Source organism: Polyodon spathula, chromosome 3, assembly GCF_017654505.1.
Source record: "Polyodon spathula isolate WHYD16114869_AA chromosome 3, ASM1765450v1, whole genome shotgun sequence".
Taxonomy (NCBI): Eukaryota; Metazoa; Chordata; class Actinopteri; order Acipenseriformes; family Polyodontidae; genus Polyodon; species Polyodon spathula.
Window position 1 is genome coordinate 62360866 of NC_054536.1, and position 22766 is coordinate 62383631.

General features: G+C 42.0%; 1 protein-coding gene across 3 annotated transcripts in view; it reads right to left on the reverse strand.

Moving 5' to 3' along the window:
* Positions 1–22766, reverse strand: part of samd12 (sterile alpha motif domain containing 12) — a 116796-nt gene that overhangs the window by 36049 nt on the left and 57981 nt on the right. For 2 of the 3 annotated variants that reach the window (XM_041245654.1, XM_041245653.1), the window contains exon 5: positions 18067–18163. The exons of the other annotated variant lie outside the window; for it this stretch is intronic. In XM_041245654.1, the coding sequence (XP_041101588.1) occupies positions 18099–18163 (65 nt within the window). In that variant the 3' untranslated portion in view covers positions 18067–18098. The remainder of the gene's footprint in view (positions 1–18066; positions 18164–22766) is intronic. 3 annotated transcript variants of the gene reach the window in all.

Below are 22766 nucleotides of genomic sequence, written 5' to 3' on the forward strand. Positions count from 1 at the left end.
TTTCCAACATAGTGTAACTAATACAACTTACTTATTTTCTGTCCTACAGCAGTAGTTATAGTATAAACTGATTTGCAAATTAATATAAGCCCCCCTCACACAGACACTTAAGAAAACTGCATTGTTACTGCATAGAACATTTTAAAACTGTCACTGGCAGGCACACTTGAGAAAAAAAAAAAAAAAAAACATAAATCTTTAATAGAAAGTACACCCCTCTTCCAAAACAAAAGAAAATGTTAGGCTATTATCATTACCTTGGTTTCCTGAAATAGAAAGGTATCCATTATATAATGGATGAACGTTGTTTACCTGAAAATTCTGAGACTTACCAAAGCTCGTGAGAGACACTAGGCTCTGTGATGATGTTTGAACAGCGCCAGTCAACATTTTTCTTCTTCAGCCTGTTGCGTGTAATGTACGCAGTGACCAAAGATTGTAACGATACATTTCTAATTCAAGTACGAAATGTATCTATTACATAATGGGTAATTATACCCAAGCCATCACAAAATGTGTTATTCGCAGAACGATTTAAATCTGAGAGGGTCAGATGGTAAGGCTGCCACAATATAGATTATTTACTTATTTATTAATTTTAGTACATAGCAGAAATCAATTCTCTGCAGGTGCTTCCGGTCTTGAAGAAAGAAGCCGTTGTTAGCACTCTGGTCCAAAAGCCAGGGTTTTGATTATCCAGCACATTCAGTCTGGGTGTAGCCCATACTGCAGTATTGCAAATGCCAGTGACAGATGCACCCTGGAACAACACCCGAGAGGGCAAGTTGGCTTGTTTAAAGGAATCCTGACTGTCTCTGCAATCAAACCGGACAGCCTCTGCTTAGACGGGACTTTACCATGGGCCTTAGCTCTATAGCAGATGAGCAGCTGTTCAGATTGCTTCCAACTTTTGGTTCTTTCAATAATAACGTGCTAATGCCCAAACAGGACAAACTGTATGGAGCTTATGCTCCCTATCCGACTGGAAAGGAGTGGGAAGGAAAGCCTCCAACTCAACTGATTGGTTGACATGGAAGGTCGAAATACATCTGGGCAAGAAAGTCAGGTTCGTACCAAATGTGACCTTGGTCCTAAACTCTACAAAAAACAGACAAGCTTTCGCCAGAAAAAGGGCTTGCATCTGCTCATGCACTTGGTGAGCTTATGGCAAGCAAAAATGCTGTCTTAAAAGACAGATGCTTCAGCTCAGCTGAATGCAGTGGCTCCAAGGGCAGCCTCATGAGTGTCTTAAGCACTATGTTCAGCCGTCACTGAGGAATATTGTCCTTAAGGGAAGGGCACAGCCTCCGTGCCCCTTTCAAAAATTGCCCCGCCAGGAAATGAGCTCCTGGTGAGCAAGTCAGGTTTATAAATGGCAAGCTGAAAAAGCCACCAAACAGACCTTTAAATGTAGAGGGAGATTTCCCCTCATTAAACAGGTCCTGCAGAAATTGCAATAAAACTGTCAAGGGACAGGTCATGGGGTCAAGCTCTTAGGCAAGCACCATGTCTGAAAAATGTCCCAGTTGTACCCATACTGGGAACACGTGGGTGCTGCTATGGCATTCTGCAGGGTGTCAGTGACCCTGTTGGAAAAACCCCAGACAGCTGTTCAGGGGCCAAACCCAGATGGGTTGGGATGCCTCTCCAACGCGTTCGGCTGAGCAGGTCGCAAACATTCGGGCAAGCTCCATGGCTGGCCACTCAGGAGCTGCATCAGAGCTGAAAACCACTCTGTCTCCTGGTCCACTAAGGAGTTATTAATAGCACCCTGGCCCAGCCCTGTCTGATTTTCTTCAGACAAAGCAGGAGCATGGCGTGCGGTGGGAAGGCATACAACAGCTGCCTCGGCCACAGGTGTGCCAAGGTATATATCGTTAGTGTGTCCCCAGTTCCTGTTATGAAGAATTAGCGAGGACAATGCCAAATGAGGCTCAGCACCTCTGGTTGAAGCCTCCATTGTGAGGCATTAGGAACTCCCCTTGACAGGAGGTCTGCCGCACAGTGAGGTGATCGCACGTCCCTAGCAACAGCTTCTCGATGGAGACTGAGGGACCTGAGGCCACCCTGGTGGTTTATATAAGCCACCACAGTAGTGTTGTCCATCCACACAAGCACGTGTCTCCCTTGAACCTAATATAAAAACAGGCTATTTAAAACTGCCTGCCGTTCCAAACCATTATGTGGAGTGCCATTCTACACTGCGCCCCAGCCCAGGCTGGACGCATTCATGGTGAAGGCCTCCCCTTTGGTGACACTGACCAACACTAGCCAAGGCGCAGATGGCCAGGCTATTTGTACCAAGAGAGTGCCTTTAGACAATGGTGAACACTGTGAATGGCCAGTCGCAGTTAAATGCGGGCTGAAAAAGCCCTGCTACTGAACCAGGTTTGCATAGGATGCATGCGCAGGAGAAGGGTCTGAGAAGCTGCTTCCCTCAAGCCCAGAAGTTCTGGAACGTTATACCATGAGTGCTCTGTTGAGCTGAATATCTCAAAACAGGTGGCTATTCTCTGCATTCTGCCGTCCGACAGAGAGGACAGCATGGACCTGCAGTCCAAGCACACTCATTGTTAGGAGGCTGTCTGAGAAAGTGCGAGCTGGCTCTTGCATGATTCACCGTAAGCCCCAACCGTAAAGGTGGCCAATGAACAGTTATGTGTGAGCATCTGTTTGAGCTGGAGACTGGGCACGATGAACCAGTTATCCAAATAAAGAATACTCTGATACCTTTGAGTTTCAATCAGCCAGCATAGATTCCATGCACTTCGAAAAGGCATGGGGAGCTAGAGAGAGGCCAAATGGCAAGACCCTGACCTCATACACTGAAAGATGAACCGCAAGCACTTAACTGCGCCAGTTTTTAGAGATACAGAAGTAGGCATCCTTGAGGTCCACCATGGTGAACCAACAGCCTGGTATGAATGACTGCAACAGCGGTTGCATTGTCAACATTTTGACTCTCCCTTGGCTCAGTACAGGATGACCTGCCTGAGGTCGAGGATTGGTCTAATGCCACCATCCCACTTGAGCATGGAGTAGAATCTGTCCTCCAACTGGTGGGGGTGTACCAAATGAATAGCCCTTTTTTGCAGAACTGCTACCTCTTGAGATACCATAGCAGCAACTGCAGTGAGTAGCTGGTCTGAAGTGTACAAGTACCCAGGTGTCTGTGGTGCACTGACACCATTGCTCCAGATGGCTCCCTGAGAAGGGGCCAAGGACCTGTGGCAGCAAACCCCTAGGGCTGCTGCTCACTTTGTGGCTTGGCCTGAGGCTCTTGACTCTGCACAGGGCGGTGGTCTGGCACACACAGCTGGCTGTGCTGGTCCCTGAGGCTGCTGATACAGGGATAAAAACCCAGGCCTTATGCAATAGAAAGCAATATACAGTTGTTGCCTCAGCTGCTAGACAGCAACTGGACTGTCAACAAGGCCTGCTTGGTACTAGACAGACAGACTGATTTTGCCTGTGTCACAGGGATAAAGCCAGGTATAAAGCAAATAGTGAGCAATGTACAGTAAAAAAAAAACGCCTTAGCTTGTTACCCAAGGCCTGCTTGGGTAAGAAAACAATGCTGTTTGCTACCGGTTCGGTGCCTGCAGCACCACAGGTACATTAGTGTGCAATGGAGAGAAGAACACATTACCACATGAGTATTCATTTGACTCGACTTGTGCACATTTTAAATATTACAGTGCTTTCAGGGTTGAATACTGAAGGTGAATTTCAATTAAACCCATTTGACTTATTGTGAACAGTTTCCCTTATAACCTTGAAGTATTATCAGACATACTGTAGATTCAGATTTTTAATTTTAATTTTCTGTACCTCTCATTTGTAAACCTCCCAAATATGATATTCTAATGTTTTCTCATTGCACATGCAGTACAGTATGTATCTCTTCACTCTCATGAACGTCCTTTATGCTCATCCAAATGTGCACTTTGAGGCTTTTGGTTTCCGCTTCATTTAACCAAAGTCAGCATCCCCTTATGTATCACTTCCCCTTCATCAAGATCATTAATCTTTTTTTGTCTAATATCTTTCCGGCCTCATCTACATGCTGCGTTCCTACCAGGAGCTATCACATACATACAGAGCTGCTTTTTTTCAAAACTATTTCACCTTTAGTGCCTGTATACTTTTTCCAGTTGTTCTTGACCTACTGATATGTGTATTCCACTGAGGTTACTCAGGGGGATCCTCAGAAAACAAGTGTTTAAAACAAGGAGGCTGTGTGGTCTAGTGGTTAAAGAAACAGGCTTGTAACCAGGAGATACTAGTTAAGCCACTGACTCATTTTGTGACCCTGAGCAAGTCACTTCACCTCCTTGTGCTCCGTCTTTCGGGCGAGACATTGTTGTAAGTGACTCTGCACACACACACTAGTCTCGTATCTTGTAAAGCACTTTGTGATGGTGATCCACTATGAAAGGGGCTTTATAAAAATAAAGATTATTATTATTCAAACTCTCACTTTTGTGTTAAGATGTAGTCTGCATTTAATGCATGGGTAGTGATCTTGGACAGAACTATTAATATCCAGTGTTAGATTATTTAAATTGTGAGAAACAGACCACTCTACATTGCACACTGTAAATAATTTTCATTTTCAACAACACACAGTTAACAAATAAAATTCAACAAACAATATAACAAATCTAACTATTATAAGTGCAGTCAAGGCAATCAGTTCAAGTTGATGTACTTTGCAGACCCCAGAATATGGAAATTGCATCCAAAGTTGCACTGTTAACCTTCATACACTATACAAGGCTGGGCAGTAGAGGAGGAAGAGAATGAAGGGCCCCGGTTCAGGACCTTATTGTGGCCACCCCAAAACTGAATGTAACATTTGCTTATAAACAAGTCAAGTGTTCAGTATTTAAAAATATTCAACTCTCACAACGTTAGCATGTATGAATCAGTACACCACTACGTAAGAACATCTTCTAGTCACCCATTTTGCATGCATCCATAAACCCAACACTAGACTATTCTTATTCACAAGCTAACAAGTTTAATCAGCAGTTTAATTCTACAATTCTGTGAGCACAGAAATCAATACAGAATTCACCACAAGGGTGATGGTGAAGAATTCCATGCAGAAATGTTCTCGCATAGAAAAACGTTTTTTTTTCACCAGTCTGAAATACAGACATGTTTATTTTCTTTAGTTCATTTTGGTAACCCAGCAACACCCATTAACAGCATCTGCCTAAACTACAGGATGAGTGAAATCACACAGAACTGCGAGGGGTATAAACATGCAGTTCAGAACAGACACGTTCCTAAACCAAGAATTGAGCCTTTTGGCAATCCAAACTGAAAATGTTTAAATTAAGAGATGAAGATTTTAATAATGATGTAATCTGAGCAAATGTATTTCATTCAGATCAATAGCCCCCCATATTAGAACATTACATTATGAAAATTCCAAAACCGGAACTTTAGAATAAAACACCTGGAGTAGTCAATTGTAATTGTGGCGATGTTATTTTGTAATATTTGTTTTAGAATGTCAACACCCATGAGAATGAGATGTAAATCCAATAATAATCTTTATTTTTATATAGCACCTTGCATAGTGGACCACCATCACAAAGTGCTTTACAAGATAAGAGACAAGGCTGTGTGAAACATGCATCAGCTGCAGCGTCACTTACAAGAAATCTCTTGTAAGTGAGGTTAAGGTTAACCTAAGTGACATGCTTAGGGTCGCACAATGAGTCAGTGGCTGAGCTGAGATTGGAACCAGGTACCTGCTGGTTACAAGCCTGTGTCTTTAACCACTGGACCACACAGCCTCCTGGGTTTTCATCCTGGCTAAATAATAAAGAATTGAATCATAACATGTCCATTTTTCCAAGGTTTCAGACACAGTTTCTTATGATCAGTCTTAAACGTACAAAGGTGATGGGTTAGTTTATAGAAATATAGAAATACACGGTCAAAGAAATGGTCAAATGCAGACAATTCATTTGGCGTCTTAATGCTTTTAAATAAATCACATATTCAAGAATTAGTTACGAAAACAAGATTGTTTGCTGCTGCTGTTGTACAAAAATGACTAAACTTAACATCTTTATTACTCCGGCATCAAGACCAAAACAATAACATGCTGTTCTGCAAGAACACGTGGCAACAATGTGCATGTATACTAACTGCTTCCATACAGACGATGTGACCATAAATTTATGCTGAACTGGTCAAGGGAGAAAAAAAGTCTGTGTCTTAACAATGGAGGCCCACAGACTGCAGGTAAATGTGATTGATTCTCACTTTATACTTTTTTACAGGAAACAAGTTTATTATGAAGTCACCCTACCACAGTAAAGCCACAGTAAAGTTTCACCAGATGCCACTGGGTTCCTGTACCTAAGTCTATTTTCACTGTGAGGGAGCACCCTCACTGGAGCATGACTGTTTACAATGAGTCGTGTTATATTTAACTTACTCTGGGGTGGTGTTTTTATTGTTGCAGCTTAGCCACGGTGTTTTATCTCAATAAAGGTATATTGCACAGTAATTAAAACCCTAAATATTTAACATTGAGAAAATAAATGAAACGCTTGCAATTTTGTATATACTATTACGCATTGTTAAAAATACTGTGTGCTCGAGTGCTCAGTGTAAAAAAGAAACAAATGACTTAAATAAGGTTTTATATGTGATGTTTTATGCATGTAACTATTTAAAGATATATTTAAATCTGTCTGTGTAAGGTGAAAAATGGAGAGGACTGACCAGTATGTGAATCAATGCTTAATATTACTTAAAGAAAATAAATGCTTGTACCGAAAAACAAAGAAGGAAAGCTCCGAGTGTCTCTGACATGCAGGGTGGACGTTTGGCTTGGACATGTCACCCCATTACATTCATTAATATGAATTTCAAGGGACCAGCAAAAAAAAAAAAAAAGTCTTATCAGTAATTCTAAGCCAAGTGCATACTGTTAGTTTTATTGAAGTTACATTGACAATTAACTCAAACTTCAATTAGCACAATGAAAAGCATTATACATTTAAAAGTACTGTGCATTTTATTGAAAATACATTTGTAAATAAACTTTTTTGAAGTATCCATTGCAAATTAACTGCACTTGAAATCTGCATGTCTCAGCTGCTTTGCTCACGTCTCAGCTTTGTGTCTCACAGTGGTCCCAGATACAGGCACATTCTGATCACGGGCATTTTTCAACCACAAAAGCAAGGCATCCTCAACATCAGGATATGGAGCAAATTGGAAAGGCTGACGACTGATCAAAATGTGGGCTCCAAAAATTATTTACACACACAGGAAATTCTTGTTATAAGAAGTTGTTTAGTAGTTTCAACATGCCACTGTTAAATTTGGCCGGGGCTATGTAGAAAATTCATAGTATCTATAAATTTGTTTAATTGGAGTTTGTTTTAATGAGAAATTATTTTCTTAGGAAAAAAAAAATCTTTCTTGCGGTATCTGGCACTGATTTTGCACAGTTTCTCATGAAAACTCCTTTATTGTACAGTAGATCTGAGATGATTATCACTGTAATATTAAATTGCCTGTTATTGTGATTATTGTTGTGATTGTTATTCTACTGGCAATGGAGCCTTGGTTTAATATATAGTGGGCATGCTGTTGATCAAATGTGTTTGATATATGATGGGATATTGTTGTATTTAGATTATGGCGCCAAGTTGCCATGCTATATATGTGGAACAAGGGTTTTGTTATAGCCGTATATGTTCAGTAATCTTCCAATAGAAGGGGTAATGCTGATTTTCAGTCTTTACTGGTAATGGTTAGGGACAAAAGAATAATGACGACAATGATAGTAATAACGAGTGAGCAATATAATAGTTTAACGATCAGGGTTGGTAAACACGCATGGTATTCATGCAGGTTAAACAAGTGTGCATAAATGAGAAGAAACTCGTTTATCGTAAAGTATACAAATGTTTTATTGTAAAAGTATGAATGTTAAATAAGAGTTTATTTTGTATAAAATCATTCCAGGTGAAACATGATTATTGAATAATTAAACTTGTTAAGAGCAGGCGGGGCTGGGGATTATAAAATGGCTTTCTTTAGGAGAGATGATTATTAGGTTAGTTGTTCTCTTGACTGTGAAAATGGCAGTTATTGTATTTACAACCTGTTAAGTCTGTTGGTTAATCATTTGCAATTTGAGAGCAGTAGCCAGTGCAAAATAAACATTTATACCTGTGAACGCTACAAAGTGACGGTTTCCTGCGTGGTAAAAAACTCTGTGTTCCTGGGAGAATAATCTGATTAAGGGTGGGGGTACAGCGGCAGTCTACACAAGCTAAGAACACAACTGATTTTTTTTTTTTTTTTTAGTCACAGCTGATCAAGCAAAGTGTAACACAACAAAATCTAAAACACAAAAAAGAAGGCTGCTTGCTTAACAGGACTAAAAGCATTTATTTTTATAGAACACTTCCTTAACTTCAGCCCATTTACCTGTAAAACTAATTTATACTTGCACTATATTACAGTTTAAATATTAAACTCAAGCCTTGATCATAAATTACTGGATTTACAGCATTCATATAAGCAGTTTGCTAAACTATCACACAACTCTTCAACAAAGCATATGAGCATATGAAACAGATTATGAGTCAGCAGTTTGATGTCATTCGTTACGTGGCTAGCTGAGCAGCTGGCCTCATATTGTATGGATTACCACAAAGAATCATTCTCTTTGCTTTGCAGTGTGGCATTCTATTTAGTTTAATGTCTGTATCAAATACATGGAAAAAATAAAACTTAAAGAACTTTCCCAGCAGCCGGTTTTCTGAACACCAGTTTGTTATTGTGACGGAAAGATGAGTTCTGGTGATGAATCTTCCTCCCAACCTGTGAGGGCGCTAAAGAACGGGAGGAGAAGCATCTGGAAGGGCTGGCCTGACAGTTCGTTTCCGGGTCAGGGAAGTGGGTCAGCCTGGAGGGAAGCGCGACTCTGTTGTAAGACCGTATTGATTTGAGAGATAAACGAGAGGCAGCTGCAAGTAATAAGGCAGCTGCAACCGTTTATCTTGATATCATGCGGGATTACATATAGGGGCCAGGGTAACGCTGGTCTTTTCCTTCGTTTGGGTTAAACGCTTGGAGAGAGAAGGATCGAGAGAGGAGCTCTCGTTGTTGCAGAGAATTACGTGTTGTGTTTTGTTGTGTTTGTTTTGTAATTGTCTGCGTTTTGCACCACCAGACAGTTAACTCACCTATCCGGAGCTGTCGACCAGGGTCAGCACAATCCGGATCACCACTGCACGGAACCGTCACGAAATACAGTGTCTTCACCCACCACAAGCACGTCTGCACTCACCCAGGACTGGTGACCGTGTGTTCGTTTTGTTCGGGACTGTGTCTGTGTTATTGCTATCCCCGTGCTTTACACATTGTTGTGTATAGCCGGGGATTTATTATTTAACGGTCACCAGACCTGGATTATAAATAAAAGCACCTTTTCACTGGAAACTGTTGTCTGCCTGTCACTCCTGCATCGCATCACCGTTATACCTGTTCCCCTCCACTAGCCACTTTGCCACACGTGGTGTCAGAACACGGGACTATGGACCGCAACGCGCTGGCGGAGTTGCTGCAGGCACTGGAGACCAGACGGGATGCAGAGGAGAGACGGAGGGAGGAGCGCTATACGGCGCTCATTGAACGGGTAGGGCTGATCGTTGCTGCAGGAGCGACCCCTACCGGAACATCATTGATGTCGGCCCCGAAGGCACGGGCCATGAAAATGACGGCGGAGGATGATCCGGAGGCATTTTTGGTGGCGTTCGAGCGGCTGGCAACCGCGGCGGGATGGCCTCGGGAGTTCTGGGCAAGCCAGCTAGGACCTTGCCTGATCGGGGAAGCGCAGGCAGCTTACCAAGCCCTGAGCGACCAGTACGCCACTGACTATGACCTAGTCAAGCAGGCTATCCTCCGTCGTCTCAACATCACCGCGGAGACCCACCGGACGCGGTTCCGCGAGTACCGGAGAGCCCCGGAGACACGCCCCAGGGTGGTGGCACAGCGGTTGTGCGACCACATGGTCCATTGGCTGACCCCAGAGAAGAAGACCGCTCAACAAATGGGGGAAGCCATTGTGGTGGAACAATTCTGCCATGTGGTCGGCGCCGAAACTCAGGCGTGGGTACGGCGCCACAACCCTGACACCCTGGAGGAGGCGGTCAAATTGGCCGAAGATTTTGAGGACTCTTTGACGTCAGCCCGGGTCGGGATCCTGTCAGCCCCTGCCCTGCTCAGGAACCAACCTCTCCCTCCCTCTCCTCCAACACCACCACCATCACCCTCGGTCCCGGCACCCAGACCTCCCAGACCGCCGACCCCGTTGGGCCCCCTTGCCTCCCCCCCATGGAGACCGAGGATGGCCCCCAGCTGGGGTAGAGGTGTTGCCCCTGCCCCGTTGCCCTACCAGCAGCGGGACAGATATTTAACCTATGCCCCCTCTGTCCCTCCACTCTGTTTTAGGTGTAACCAGCCAGGACATAGGGCCAGGTCATGCCCCGCTGCTATGGAGTGTGACGTGGCTGCATGCAACTGGACACCTGGAACGGGTAAGCAGGGGGAAAACGGTTGGGAGGGGCCCTGTCTGATTGACGTGGTTTTAGGGAATGTGAAAACCCACGCGTTAGTGGACACAGGGTGTGAGCAAACCTTGATCAGGACAGCTCTCTTGGGCGGTATGTCGTGGCGGCCACAAGGTCAGGTGGCCATCTCCTGTATCCATGGAGACACGGCGGCATACCCCACCCTAAAAGTATATTTATCGGTAGGACCGATAAAACGTCACCTTGTAGTCGGGGTGGCGGAAAGGTTGCCGCACCCAGTTATTCTGGGCCGAGACTGGCCAAAATTCAAAGAATTGGTGCAAATAATGGCAGTCTCAGCCACACACGTAAACGTGGCAGAAAAAGGGAAAAAGGAACGGATTGGTGATGTGTTTCCTTTTCATCCTGAAATGTTTTCCCCTCTGTTCCGTCCTAGAAAAACAAATAAGGAGAGACGGACCGCGAAATGGGAGGGAGCGTCTTTGAGACAAGGCTGGGGTCTGGTGGGAGAGTGCTGTAATGGTAACAAACGCCAGTCGAAGGGAGTGGGAACGCAGTGCGACCGAGAGAGCGAGGTTACTGGGCCGACTAGGGCAGAGGTTATTCCAGCCCCTCTCAATATACCGGACCCGTGGTACTCAAGCGCGGACCTAGTGTGGGGCCAAAAGAACGACCCGTCACTGGTGCACGCTTGGGGGCAGGTCCGGTCCATTGAAGGTAAGGATGTTGATGGCGCTGGGCCGCTAGTATATCCACATTTCAGTATAAAGGGGCAATTACTATATAGGGTAAACCTAGCCGCGGGCACAGGACAGCCTGTAACACAATTATTGGTTCCCCCGTCTTGTCGGACCGAGGTCATGAGGCTGGCGCATGATATCCCTTTTGCGGGGCACCTCGGAGCCGAGAAGACGAGGGAGCGAATATTGGCTCGATTCTATTGGCTCGGTCTTCATACTGATGTGTCGAAATATGTAGCCACATGCCCAGACTGCCAGCGAGTAGCGCCAGGTCGAGTGCGCCCCGCTCCTTTGGTCCCACTGCCGATTATTTCCACTCCGTTCGAGCGCATTGCAATGGACATAATGGGCCCTTTGCTACCTTCTGACTCTGGGTATACGCATATATTAGTAGTGGTGGATTATGCAACGCGATACCCAGAGGCAGTTCCATTGAGGTCCACTAGTGCAGCTGCAATAGCCACCGAGTTAGCGCAGATTATGGCTAGAGTAGGGATCCCCAAGGAGATTTTGACTGATCACGGAACCAATTTTTTGTCCAATACGTTACAGCAGGTGTACAAAATATTAAAAATACGTCCCATCAGGACGTCCGTTTATCATCCACAATCGGACGGTTTGGTTGAACGTTTTAATCAGACCTTAAAGTCGATGCTGAGGCGATTTGTAACACAGGAGCAGAAACATTGGGCATCGCTTCTTCCCTACCTCCTTTTTGCGGTGAGAGAAGTGCCGCAGAGTTCAACGGGGTTCTCCCCCTTTGAGCTCCTGTACGGCCGGCAGCCTCGCGGCATTCTCGACCTGCTGAGGGAGGGGTGGGAGGAGCACAAAGGCTCGTCTAAAAATGTAGTGAAGTATGTGCTCCTACTACGAGATCGGCTGGATTTGGTCGGTCGTTTGGCCCAAGACAACCTCAGATCGGCTCAGCACCGACAACAGCAGCATTACAACAAAAATGCACGGATTCGAACCTTTCGACCAGGGGACAAGGTAATGCTGCTACTTCCCTCATCAGAATCGAAACTGTGTGCTAAATGGCAGGGGCCGTATGAGGTGATTCGGGCTATAGGGAAAGTAAATTATGAAATTAGACAGCCCGATCGCCGAAATGAACGTGAAATTTATCATGTCAATTTATTAAAGCCCTGGCAGGCAAGGGAGGTCTTATTTATAGCCCCAGGCAATATGGAGGATGATTTAGGTCCCTGTCCAGAGACCCCGAGCACAAGAGCGATTTCTATGGGGGAACAATTGGTTCCGGATCAGCAAAGAGAGCTGCGTAAGCTTATTGAGGAGTTCAGCGATGTTTTTTCTGACGTGCCCGGCAGGACAAACTTAGTTGAATATGACATTATCTCTCCACCAGGTGTCACAGTGCGAGAGAGACCGTACCGGATCCCGGAAAGTCGACGAAGTGGCGTTCGCAAAGAGGTATGGGATATGCTCGAGCTTGGGGTGATTGAGCCTTCCAGGAGCGAGTGGTGCAGTCCGATCGTCATAGTGGCTAAGAAAGACGGCACCAACCGCTTCTGTGTGGATTTCAGAAAGGTGAACGCTATTGCTAAGTTCGATGCATATCCCATGCCTCGGGTCGACGAACTTTTAGACAGACTGGGAAAAGCGAGGTTTATTTCCACTCTGGACCTGACGAAGGGATATTGGCAAATCCCTTTAACCCGCAGCTCCAGAGAGAAAACCGCATTTTCAACACCAGAAGGGCTGTTCCACTTTAAAACCATGCCGTTTGGGCTACATGGTGCGCCCGCTGCCTTTCAGAGACTGATGGACCAGGTTTTACGCCCACATCATGAATATGCAGCAGCGTATATTGATGACGTGGTGATATACAGCTCCACCTGGCGAGAGCATTTGGCTAGGGTTGCAGCCGTTCTTCAGTCTCTAAGGGCAGCCCGGCTGACAGCTAACTTGAGGAAATGTGCGTTTGCCAAAACAGAGACTCAATATTTGGGATTTTTAATGGGGAATGGAAGGGTGAGACCTGTAGTCACCAAAATCCAGGCTTTGGTTGATGCAGCGATCCCCAAAACCAAGACTCAGGTGAGGTCACTACTGGGCTTAGCCGGTTATTACCGCCGCTTCATCCCCGAGTACGCCACAGTGGTTAACCCGTTAGTCGACCTCACCAAAAAGAGTGCTCCAAATTTAATTAAATGGTCAGCTGAGTGTCAGGGAGCGTTTGATACTATTAAGCGTACACTTTGCCAGGCCCCCACTCTTATTACTCCAGATTTCACCAAGAGATTCATCCTCCACACCGACGCATCGGATGTAGGTTTGGGTGCAGTCTTGTCCCAAAAAGTAGCTGGAGTAGAACACCCGATATTATACCTCAGTAAAAAAATGTTACCTCGGGAACGCAACTACTCCGTAGTCGAAAAAGAGTGTTTGGCCATTAAATGGGCTACTCACTCTTTACGATACTACCTGCTGGGACACTCATTTGATCTGGTCACAGACCACGCCCCACTCAAGTGGTTAAGCACAATGAAGGACAGCAATGCCCGGATAACTCGGTGGTATCTGGCATTGCAGCCCTTCATGTACCACATGGTACACCGTGCGGGGAAAGACCACCAAAATGCGGATTATTTTTCCCGGGAGGGGGGAGTAATGGGGAAGGTAGATTTAGCCGAGTGTTCCTTCGGCTCCACTCTGAGCGGTGGGATATGTGACGGAAAGATGAGTTCTGGTGATGAATCTTCCTCCCAACCTGTGAGGGCGCTAAAGAACGGGAGGAGAAGCATCTGGAAGGGCTGGCCTGACAGTTCGTTTCCGGGTCAGGGAAGTGGGTCAGCCTGGAGGGAAGCGCGACTCTGTTGTAAGACCGTATTGATTTGAGAGATAAACGAGAGGCAGCTGCAAGTAATAAGGCAGCTGCAACCGTTTATCTTGATATCATGCGGGATTACATATAGGGGCCAGGGTAACGCTGGTCTTTTCCTTCGTTTGGGTTAAACGCTTGGAGAGAGAAGGATCGAGAGAGGAGCTCTCGTTGTTGCAGAGAATTACGTGTTGTGTTTTGTTGTGTTTGTTTTGTAATTGTCTGCGTTTTGCACCACCAGACAGTTAACTCACCTATCCGGAGCTGTCGACCAGGGTCAGCACAATCCGGATCACCACTGCACGGAACCGTCACGAAATACAGTGTCTTCACCCACCACAAGCACGTCTGCACTCACCCAGGACTGGTGACCGTGTGTTCGTTTTGTTCGGGACTGTGTCTGTGTTATTGCTATCCCCGTGCTTTACACATTGTTGTGTATAGCCGGGGATTTATTATTTAACGGTCACCAGACCTGGATTATAAATAAAAGCACCTTTTCACTGGAAACTGTTGTCTGCCTGTCACTCCTGCATCGCATCACCGTTATACCTGTTCCCCTCCACTAGCCACTTTGCCACAGTTATGTAGAACTGCCATCTAATATTACTGATAATGATATAGGGTAGAACGTACACTATACAGTATTGTACATAATAAGGCTGTAATATTAAGGAGATGTTCTGGTGACATTGTAAACAATCTGTAGTGCAATACTGGAGATTTGTCTAGAACTTGATGACTGAAGGAGACAGTCAGCACAGTAGCATAATTTCAAGTTACACAGAGGATAAACAGAGCAAATAGGTTTTTACCACAGACAGATTTATTTATTTCATATTTTTGACTAAACCTGTCTGGACAATTTGAAAAGGCAGCATCACCATTAGAAATGGAATTGGGCCTTAGCAGATATCGCCCAAATAACTAATGCAGGAAGGCAATAAACTCCCAGTGTAAAGCAGTTTTATCCATTCCAGGTTTTACTAGGAACTTTATTAACTTCAGTGTATAAGAGATACTTTTAATCTTCATCCCTGTCAAAGCAAATTATTGTAATTTATTACTAATTTAAATGTTAACTGTTTTAAGAGAGGGCAAACACAGCCTGCAGCTAATGACACCCTGGGAACACAGAAAACAACATCTAAATGTTTTATTTAAACCTCTGGACACAAAAGTAAGAGGAGTGCAAACACTGTTGCAGATCATATATATATATATATATATATATATATATATATATATATATATATATATATATATATATATAATATTTATAATTTCATTAAAATCAGCAATAAAGCTTTCAGGAGAGCTAGGCCTATGAAACCTGGCATTGGTATAGCACACGCATCTGTACATTTGACTGCAATTATCTATGAAGATGTCAAAAAAATATTAAGCTCTAAAAACAGAGCCACAAAACTATAATATTTTAATATTATCTACACCTTTGAGGACAAACTGTTTTCTTGTTTAAATATGCATGTGCAAGAAAGAACATGTCCTTGTGACAGGCTCTTCTGCATTCAACAAAACTATGAAAACATTTCAGGTAGAAGAGAAAGCGGTGTGTAAGAGGTATAGCAGAACCTGTCATTTTTTTCTGATATCATGTAGATAATTGTGATGCCGTAGACATTCCATCCATAACTCTAAAACACTCAATACGGATGAATTTAGAAATATTGTAAGAAACTAAATAAATTAAATGACAAACATCTTTAAAAACATCTTCAAGTTGAATCTGCAATTAATACAGAATGAATCCCAAGGGCTTTTTGAAGATGTTGAAAAATGATTCCTAACCAATGTAAAAGCTTTAGCATTTCAAGCTTTTGCTATTACACTATTAGGAAAACTTAATAAGCACCAAGGATTTATTTTTAACAGCAGCAACATAAGCTAGTATAAGGCCTACTATGCCAAGGCACTTCAAAACACTTCACAAAGAAATATAATTTGCTAGGCTTTCCGGGATAGGTGATTTCTTAAAGTTTTTACTTTTACTTATCTACTTATTCTAAAACAGGAAACACAGTGAACAACCTAGGTGATACATTTACAGGAGGCTGTGATGTTTCTTACTAGTTTTGCAGCATTGGTAGTTTTCATTCCTCTTTCAAGCAAACAGAGCAACACAAACTAAAATGATGGATGTCTGGTGGATTCCAGAAACCTCTGGGAGGTTAATTAAGAGAACAGGTTTCAAACAATTTACAAGAAGTAAAATAGCAGCATTGTTTTCTTTGGACCTCAAAATTAGTGAACCATGTTATTGGATTTACTGCACATCTGTGTAGGCAATTATTCTCTGTACCCGTCCAGCACAATTACACAGGGCATTAGGAAGGGGTGCCCATACCAAAAAAAAAAAAGGATAAAGCTAGGATCAAGCAAGAGCATAAAATGCTAATTTCAAACAATAACTATGAAAGTATGTTACAATTATAAGGAAGGCTTTTATGCATATCACACACTAAACAAATAATACAAAGTTAATCTAGATGTGATGTCACAAATGCAAAGTATATAAGTTTCAGTGCAAATTCCTTGTGTGATTCATACATCCCTTGCATCATGTCCTTGACATACACTGAATACCAATAATATCACATATTTAAATAACAGATACATATGGTATTTCACTGTTGCATTAAGTTATTTGACTAACAAAACAAAACATGCTAGTAAACAAATCTGTTATAAAAATGTAGGTTTTTGATGGACTATCACAAACCTGTAATAGCTAGAGTATTCCACAGATATATAAAACAATAAGGAAATACCTTGCTAACTCTCACAGTTTCTATACTAATCAATCTCTTATTCATATTGCACTTAAACTTTTATTTCTGTTGAAGTCAGGGACAATATTAGTTGAGTTTTTACTCAAACAAACATCTAAATACACATATTTGGTGTTTGTTTGTTCTCCATAAAAAAATAACTTGTTTGTGGGAAGAATATCTATTACCATCTAAACTGCTGCACGCAGAAAGATAAGCCCTAAAAAGGGAAGGATACAAGTTATAAAATATTATTATTTGTAAAGAAGACTATACTAAACATTTTTTTATGCCATCTGTTCTGAAGCGCAGTCAGGAACTTCACCCTTATCTAAATGTTCCCGTAACAGAGATTACAGTGGATAAAAAAATAGAGCAGGGAATTAAGGATCTGCTATTTTGCTAATATTCATCATAAACACTGTGATGAAGTTGTCTTTGAAAACATGCAAATGTTCTTTTTTACTTCTGTTTGTTATGTATGCTTTGTTTGTTGAATACTAAACATATGTTATGATGAAATGGTCCAATGGAAGTTGATATACAGTAATTTACAGTGGTGCCAAAAAATATTCAGTTACCCTCAGTTTTAATATCCATAGTTTAATATTGTATATTAAATTAACTGTGTATTTAATTGTGTAAATAACAACATGTCCTCAAATACAGATACTGAGATCACAGATACAGATATAAAATACAAACACTGGCACCTAAAGTATATTATAGTGATTCTGACAGATACCTTCAGTATATATTGATTTAATAAAGTGAGATGGCAAAGAAGTTTAGCATTGGATTGTGTTACAAATCCCCCACAGGAGAAGCATAGTGGACTGGAGACTATTCACCAGACACCTCCTCATCTCACCTCGGAACATCTGGAATCCTTTCACAATACATTTTTGCTATAATAGTTAATAACCATAGCAACTAATGATCTAAACAGAAACAAAAATTAAGAATTATACTGAATACTGGTTTTCTGTTTATTTGTCTTCACAAAATATAGAATTGGATGTCCCATGAATTTCTGAATTGGAGTTGCCTCTGCCCAAATGTTATTCAACATGACTATAAGCTTTCAAGTTTGCCGTAATACATTTACTTACATGAGTTTTTTTCCCCCTTCAATTAGGTCAAGTCAAGCTATGGGTTTAGACATGCCCCACAATCTGACACAGCAGTGGTTCTTTGAATTGTGGACCTCTGCATAAAAAACAAAAAAGACAAATACCAAAGTGGAAGAATGCTGGAGCCTGCTGACAGGGTCATCAAGTCAATGTGTGAAACTGAGGTTTGCTGCTTTTGTCTGTCTGCCTTCAGCAGAAAACAGTCCACCCAGGGAGCCAATTACATGGATTACTAGAGGAAAATGTTACATGATTTACTGTTACAACTTCATACAACTTTTTTTTTTTTTAACAAAAGCCACTACTGATTAAAAGGGAAATACTTTCACAAATACCTGCAGGGACAAAGTCTTGAACAAGAGCCAGAATTAAACATAAATATAGAGTGGGTTATGAAAAAGTACGAGGACAGCTTGTTTTTGCATGTATCACCACTTGGGTGTCTGGTAGTATTTGCAGCATATGACGCTGCAATATGCATAATGCGGACTGCACCTTTCATAAAAAAAATCAGAGTAACAAAACGAAAATGTGAGGTATGGCATGTAAAAAAAAAGTCCGAGTTTGCTTCAAAGAAATTCGTATTGTGTACACAGCAGCCTCTCTAACAGACACCATTATGCCATCAGATTCGCATGTACTTCTTTTATTGCTCTCTGAAACTTGTTATGGAGGACCAAGCACATGCAATCTGCGTATCCTAAATGCTCTGGGAAAAAAAAAAAAAAAAAAGTACAGAAAGTAGAGTTTGTGCAAAAATCATTCTCAGTGAGAGAGTAGACCAGCGGTGGCCAATACGTGGATCGTGATTACGGGTGGATCGCAAAAGATTTTTGGTGGACCTCAGGACAAATCAGAACAAGCACTAGCATATAAGCATACAGCAGTTTTTGTTTTGGCTGATGGGCACAGCCTTCTGTGTCGTCCAGTAGCACAGATGAAAATATCCCAACAGTTTCTGTATATAACAAAACACTTGTGTGAACATACATTTTAATTTAGGTGCACATATGATACTAGAAATACCTAAAGGTTCACTATAAACAATACACATGATTTATTTTTTCAGCTGAAAAGTATAATAGGATCTAAACTCTCATAGCTCAGTCGTATTGTACTCTGGGATTATAGTTTATTGGTGTCCACTGCCAGGGTTGCCAGATTTCTGCTGGGTTTATAGCCCAAAGTCACTTCAAAAATAGCCAAAAAAATAGCCCAATTATTTGTTTTAACTGAAAGCAAGCGTATTATTAACACGCAAGCCTATGCATTAAAAAAAACAATCAAAAGCTTTCGTAAGAAAAGAAACCTAATATAAACTACAAGCCCCAGTACAGCTCATCCACACGTCACTGTCAACAATGCGTACGGAAGCACTGAAGGGACAAATGCATACTAGCAACCTCAGTGACTTTGAAAGAGCGATGATTGTTAGGGCATGTTTGGCAGGAGCTTCAGTGACCAAGACAGCTCAACTTGATGTTTCAAGAGCAACGGTGTCTAACGTGATGTTGGCATGGAACTCTGAGGAAAAGACATCATCAGCAAAGGGCAACAGTAAGTGGAAGCGCATACACCAGGATCATGATATCCATGCATTAATTCGAAGTGCAAGGCAAAACAGGCAAGCAACTGCAGACCAATTAACTGCAAATTTCAACCCGGGGCACGAGCAGCCAGTTTCATCAAAAACAGTCCGCCGAGAACTCCGCAGAGCATGAGACCATAGTCGGGTTGCAGTGCAGAAACCGCTCATCACACCTGGCAATGCATGTTTGCGAGTCCAGAGGTGCAAAGAGCACAGGCAATGTACTACTGAGCAGTGCAGAAATGTTCTCGACAAATGGACCAGTGCACGTGTGATGCCAACCTAAAGAACTCTACAGCCCTGAGTGCTTGGTTCTAACAGTGAAGGATTCTGGTGGTATCGTAATGTTGTGGGGCGCATTTTCCTGGCATGGCTTGGGTGCACTCATTGTCTTCCAGGATGACAATGCCCCCATCCACAGAGCACCTGTGATCACCCAATGGTTTGATGAGCATGACACTGATGTTATCCATATGTCATGGCCTTCTCAATCACCAGATCTGAACCCAACTGAGCATTTATGGGATTGTGATGAGTCAAAGGGATTTCGGTCTGTGATTCAGCCTCCCGACAGTAGATGGCATCAAACCAACTCAGGACTTCCCTTACCAAGATCTCGTGACCATGGCAAAAGTCATCTTTTGAGGGGCGGCACCTTGGTGAGGGGTGGAAGTACGAGTATGTAAATTCCAGCCACTGGAGTCAAGTGAAGGATAAGGACACTTGTCAGTTGGGGATTGGTGTTCCACTGACTACAGAGGTGGGACATTACATACTAAAGGGAACGTACTACTGTGTTCGGGGTTGGTCCGAAAGTAAAATAGGAGGAGTAATGGGTGAAGGGAGAGACTAGGTTGGTGCAGCGGGATTTAAAAAAAAAAAAACACTAACATTTCTTTTGTCTTTTTTTGTTTATGTATGGTTCGCCACGAAGACGATTAAAGACGAGTTATCACGGTCTGTTTTGGATTTCACCCCTGCACTCCTTCCCTCACACCATTTTGTTTTCTTTTGTTATTTAATTATTTTGTTGTGTATCGATAATAAAAATAAATTATTTTATTTCTGTACACATAAATTACTGTCTGGACATTCCATTTAATACACTCTCGCCTCACAGGGATATTCTGGAACAATGCCTGGGACAGCGTTTTCCACCTCCATTAACCAGACGTGAGTTGATTGACTTTCTTGTGGAGGAATACTGCCGCATCCCTCCTACAGAATTCCAGAGGCTGGTAGACTCCATACCATGGTGTATACAGGCCGTACTGACCGCACGCGGTGGCCCAATGCCTTATTAAGCAACTTTACATTGGTGTTTCCATTTTTTTGTCCACTACCTGTAGTATACGTTATAATATTATCTTTATTTTATCTTTATTTGGGGTTTAGGGTCCAGGAAGGTTATAGCCGAAGGTTCGTTATAATGAAGGGTGTTATAGCAAGGGTGTACTATATTTCAAAATATTTAACAACTGACAGCTAGCTACAACGCAATCATGCTAAACTGGTTAAAACTGACATTAAATGGGCATTGATTGATTGATTGAGTTATTTTAATTTAAATTCAGGCTATAATGAACATGTTAAACATAATAGTCTCATATTAACTGTACCATGCTTGGACTAAGCCTGACCTCCCTCTGTTTCTAAAAAATCTCCAGAGCAAGCAGGTTTCAGGTTTACCTGCCAATGCTAGTTTTTTTAATTGATATGAAACTCTACTACAAGCGCTTTTCCAAATTCACCACATGAAGTTGTTTGTTGGCTGGATTCAAGAGAGCCTCAAACAGGTAAAAACAAGCTTACATCCTAATTTGTATAACTACGCTCTCATTATTTTCTTAATATAATGAGGTACATACTCCTGTTTTTCTTAAAGCACCTTTCGTTGGTTATCATTCAAGGTTGATACACAGCAAATTCCGCATTTAAGAGCCAACAGCAAAACCTTGCTTTGAGGTGCCAAAGAGTAAGCCATATTTTTTGAAGGTCTAATATCTCTCCAGAATTCTACTGTGTGTCTGAGACAGACTTTTAATTCTTTCACTTTTAAACTCTACAGCTTCCCTGTAAATAAATACCTCTGCAGTAAAACTTAAAAAAATGCAACACTGTGGCTTTTTTAGTTTCAAATTTAATTCTGTCCAACAGTTGCTTTTTCTTTTGTAATACAAAAGCCTCTGTATTTTTGGCCCAGAAACATCATCCCAATTAAATTCGCTGTCTTCCTGATAAGAACTTATACTGTAGACAATTTTTCTAATTTAAATGAAATGCTCGCTTCGGCTGCCAAGTTTTCATTAATTTCTATAATATAATGTAGAGAACAGACAATAAACCATATACTCCCTTATTCTGTTACCAAAAGGTATTTTGTTAGTTAATTTTAAAAGCTCATTATAAAAAGACTGCTGACGATCAGCAAGTCTCGCTTCCACTGCCAAGAAGCACTTCCCATAGCCAGCACCATTCTGCTACAAGCCGGTAAAGGCGAGGTCACTAATTTAATTTCTTCAGTTGGTCTGCTGTATACTACAGTTATTAAATCCAGTTTACACTTTATTGTCTTATATTCAAACTTAACAGTTCCTCTGTTGCAACATAACATTTACACTTATCTGCTGTTTGAATTATTCTAGAATATCTGTGTTTAGTTTAAAGACTTCTTTCAGATCAAGCTTACTTCTCTAAATAAGAGATTTGACTATGAATACACTCTCAAGCAAAGTAGATACTCGGTTCCTTTCTTTATAGTTTTTCTATTACAATAAAACTCAAATAGGTGAAACAATGTTTTTTTTTTATTCAAATAGCATTCTGTCTAATAAGGACTACTTTTTTCTTTTGCTATATGGCAATACCTTGGCTCTGTGTTTAGTTTTTTTTTAAAAATATGACTTCATTTTCAAGTTAAATGAGATACCTCCTTTGACCAATGTTACAGGCTTCCGCGATAGTCTTCATTAATTTAAAGATTGGGAAAGCCCTATTTTGAGTCTGACCAGCTTCAAGAGTGTATGCACTCTAATAACAAAGGCACCCAGACACATTTCTTTTCTAACATTATTATATTAGGTTACTTAAA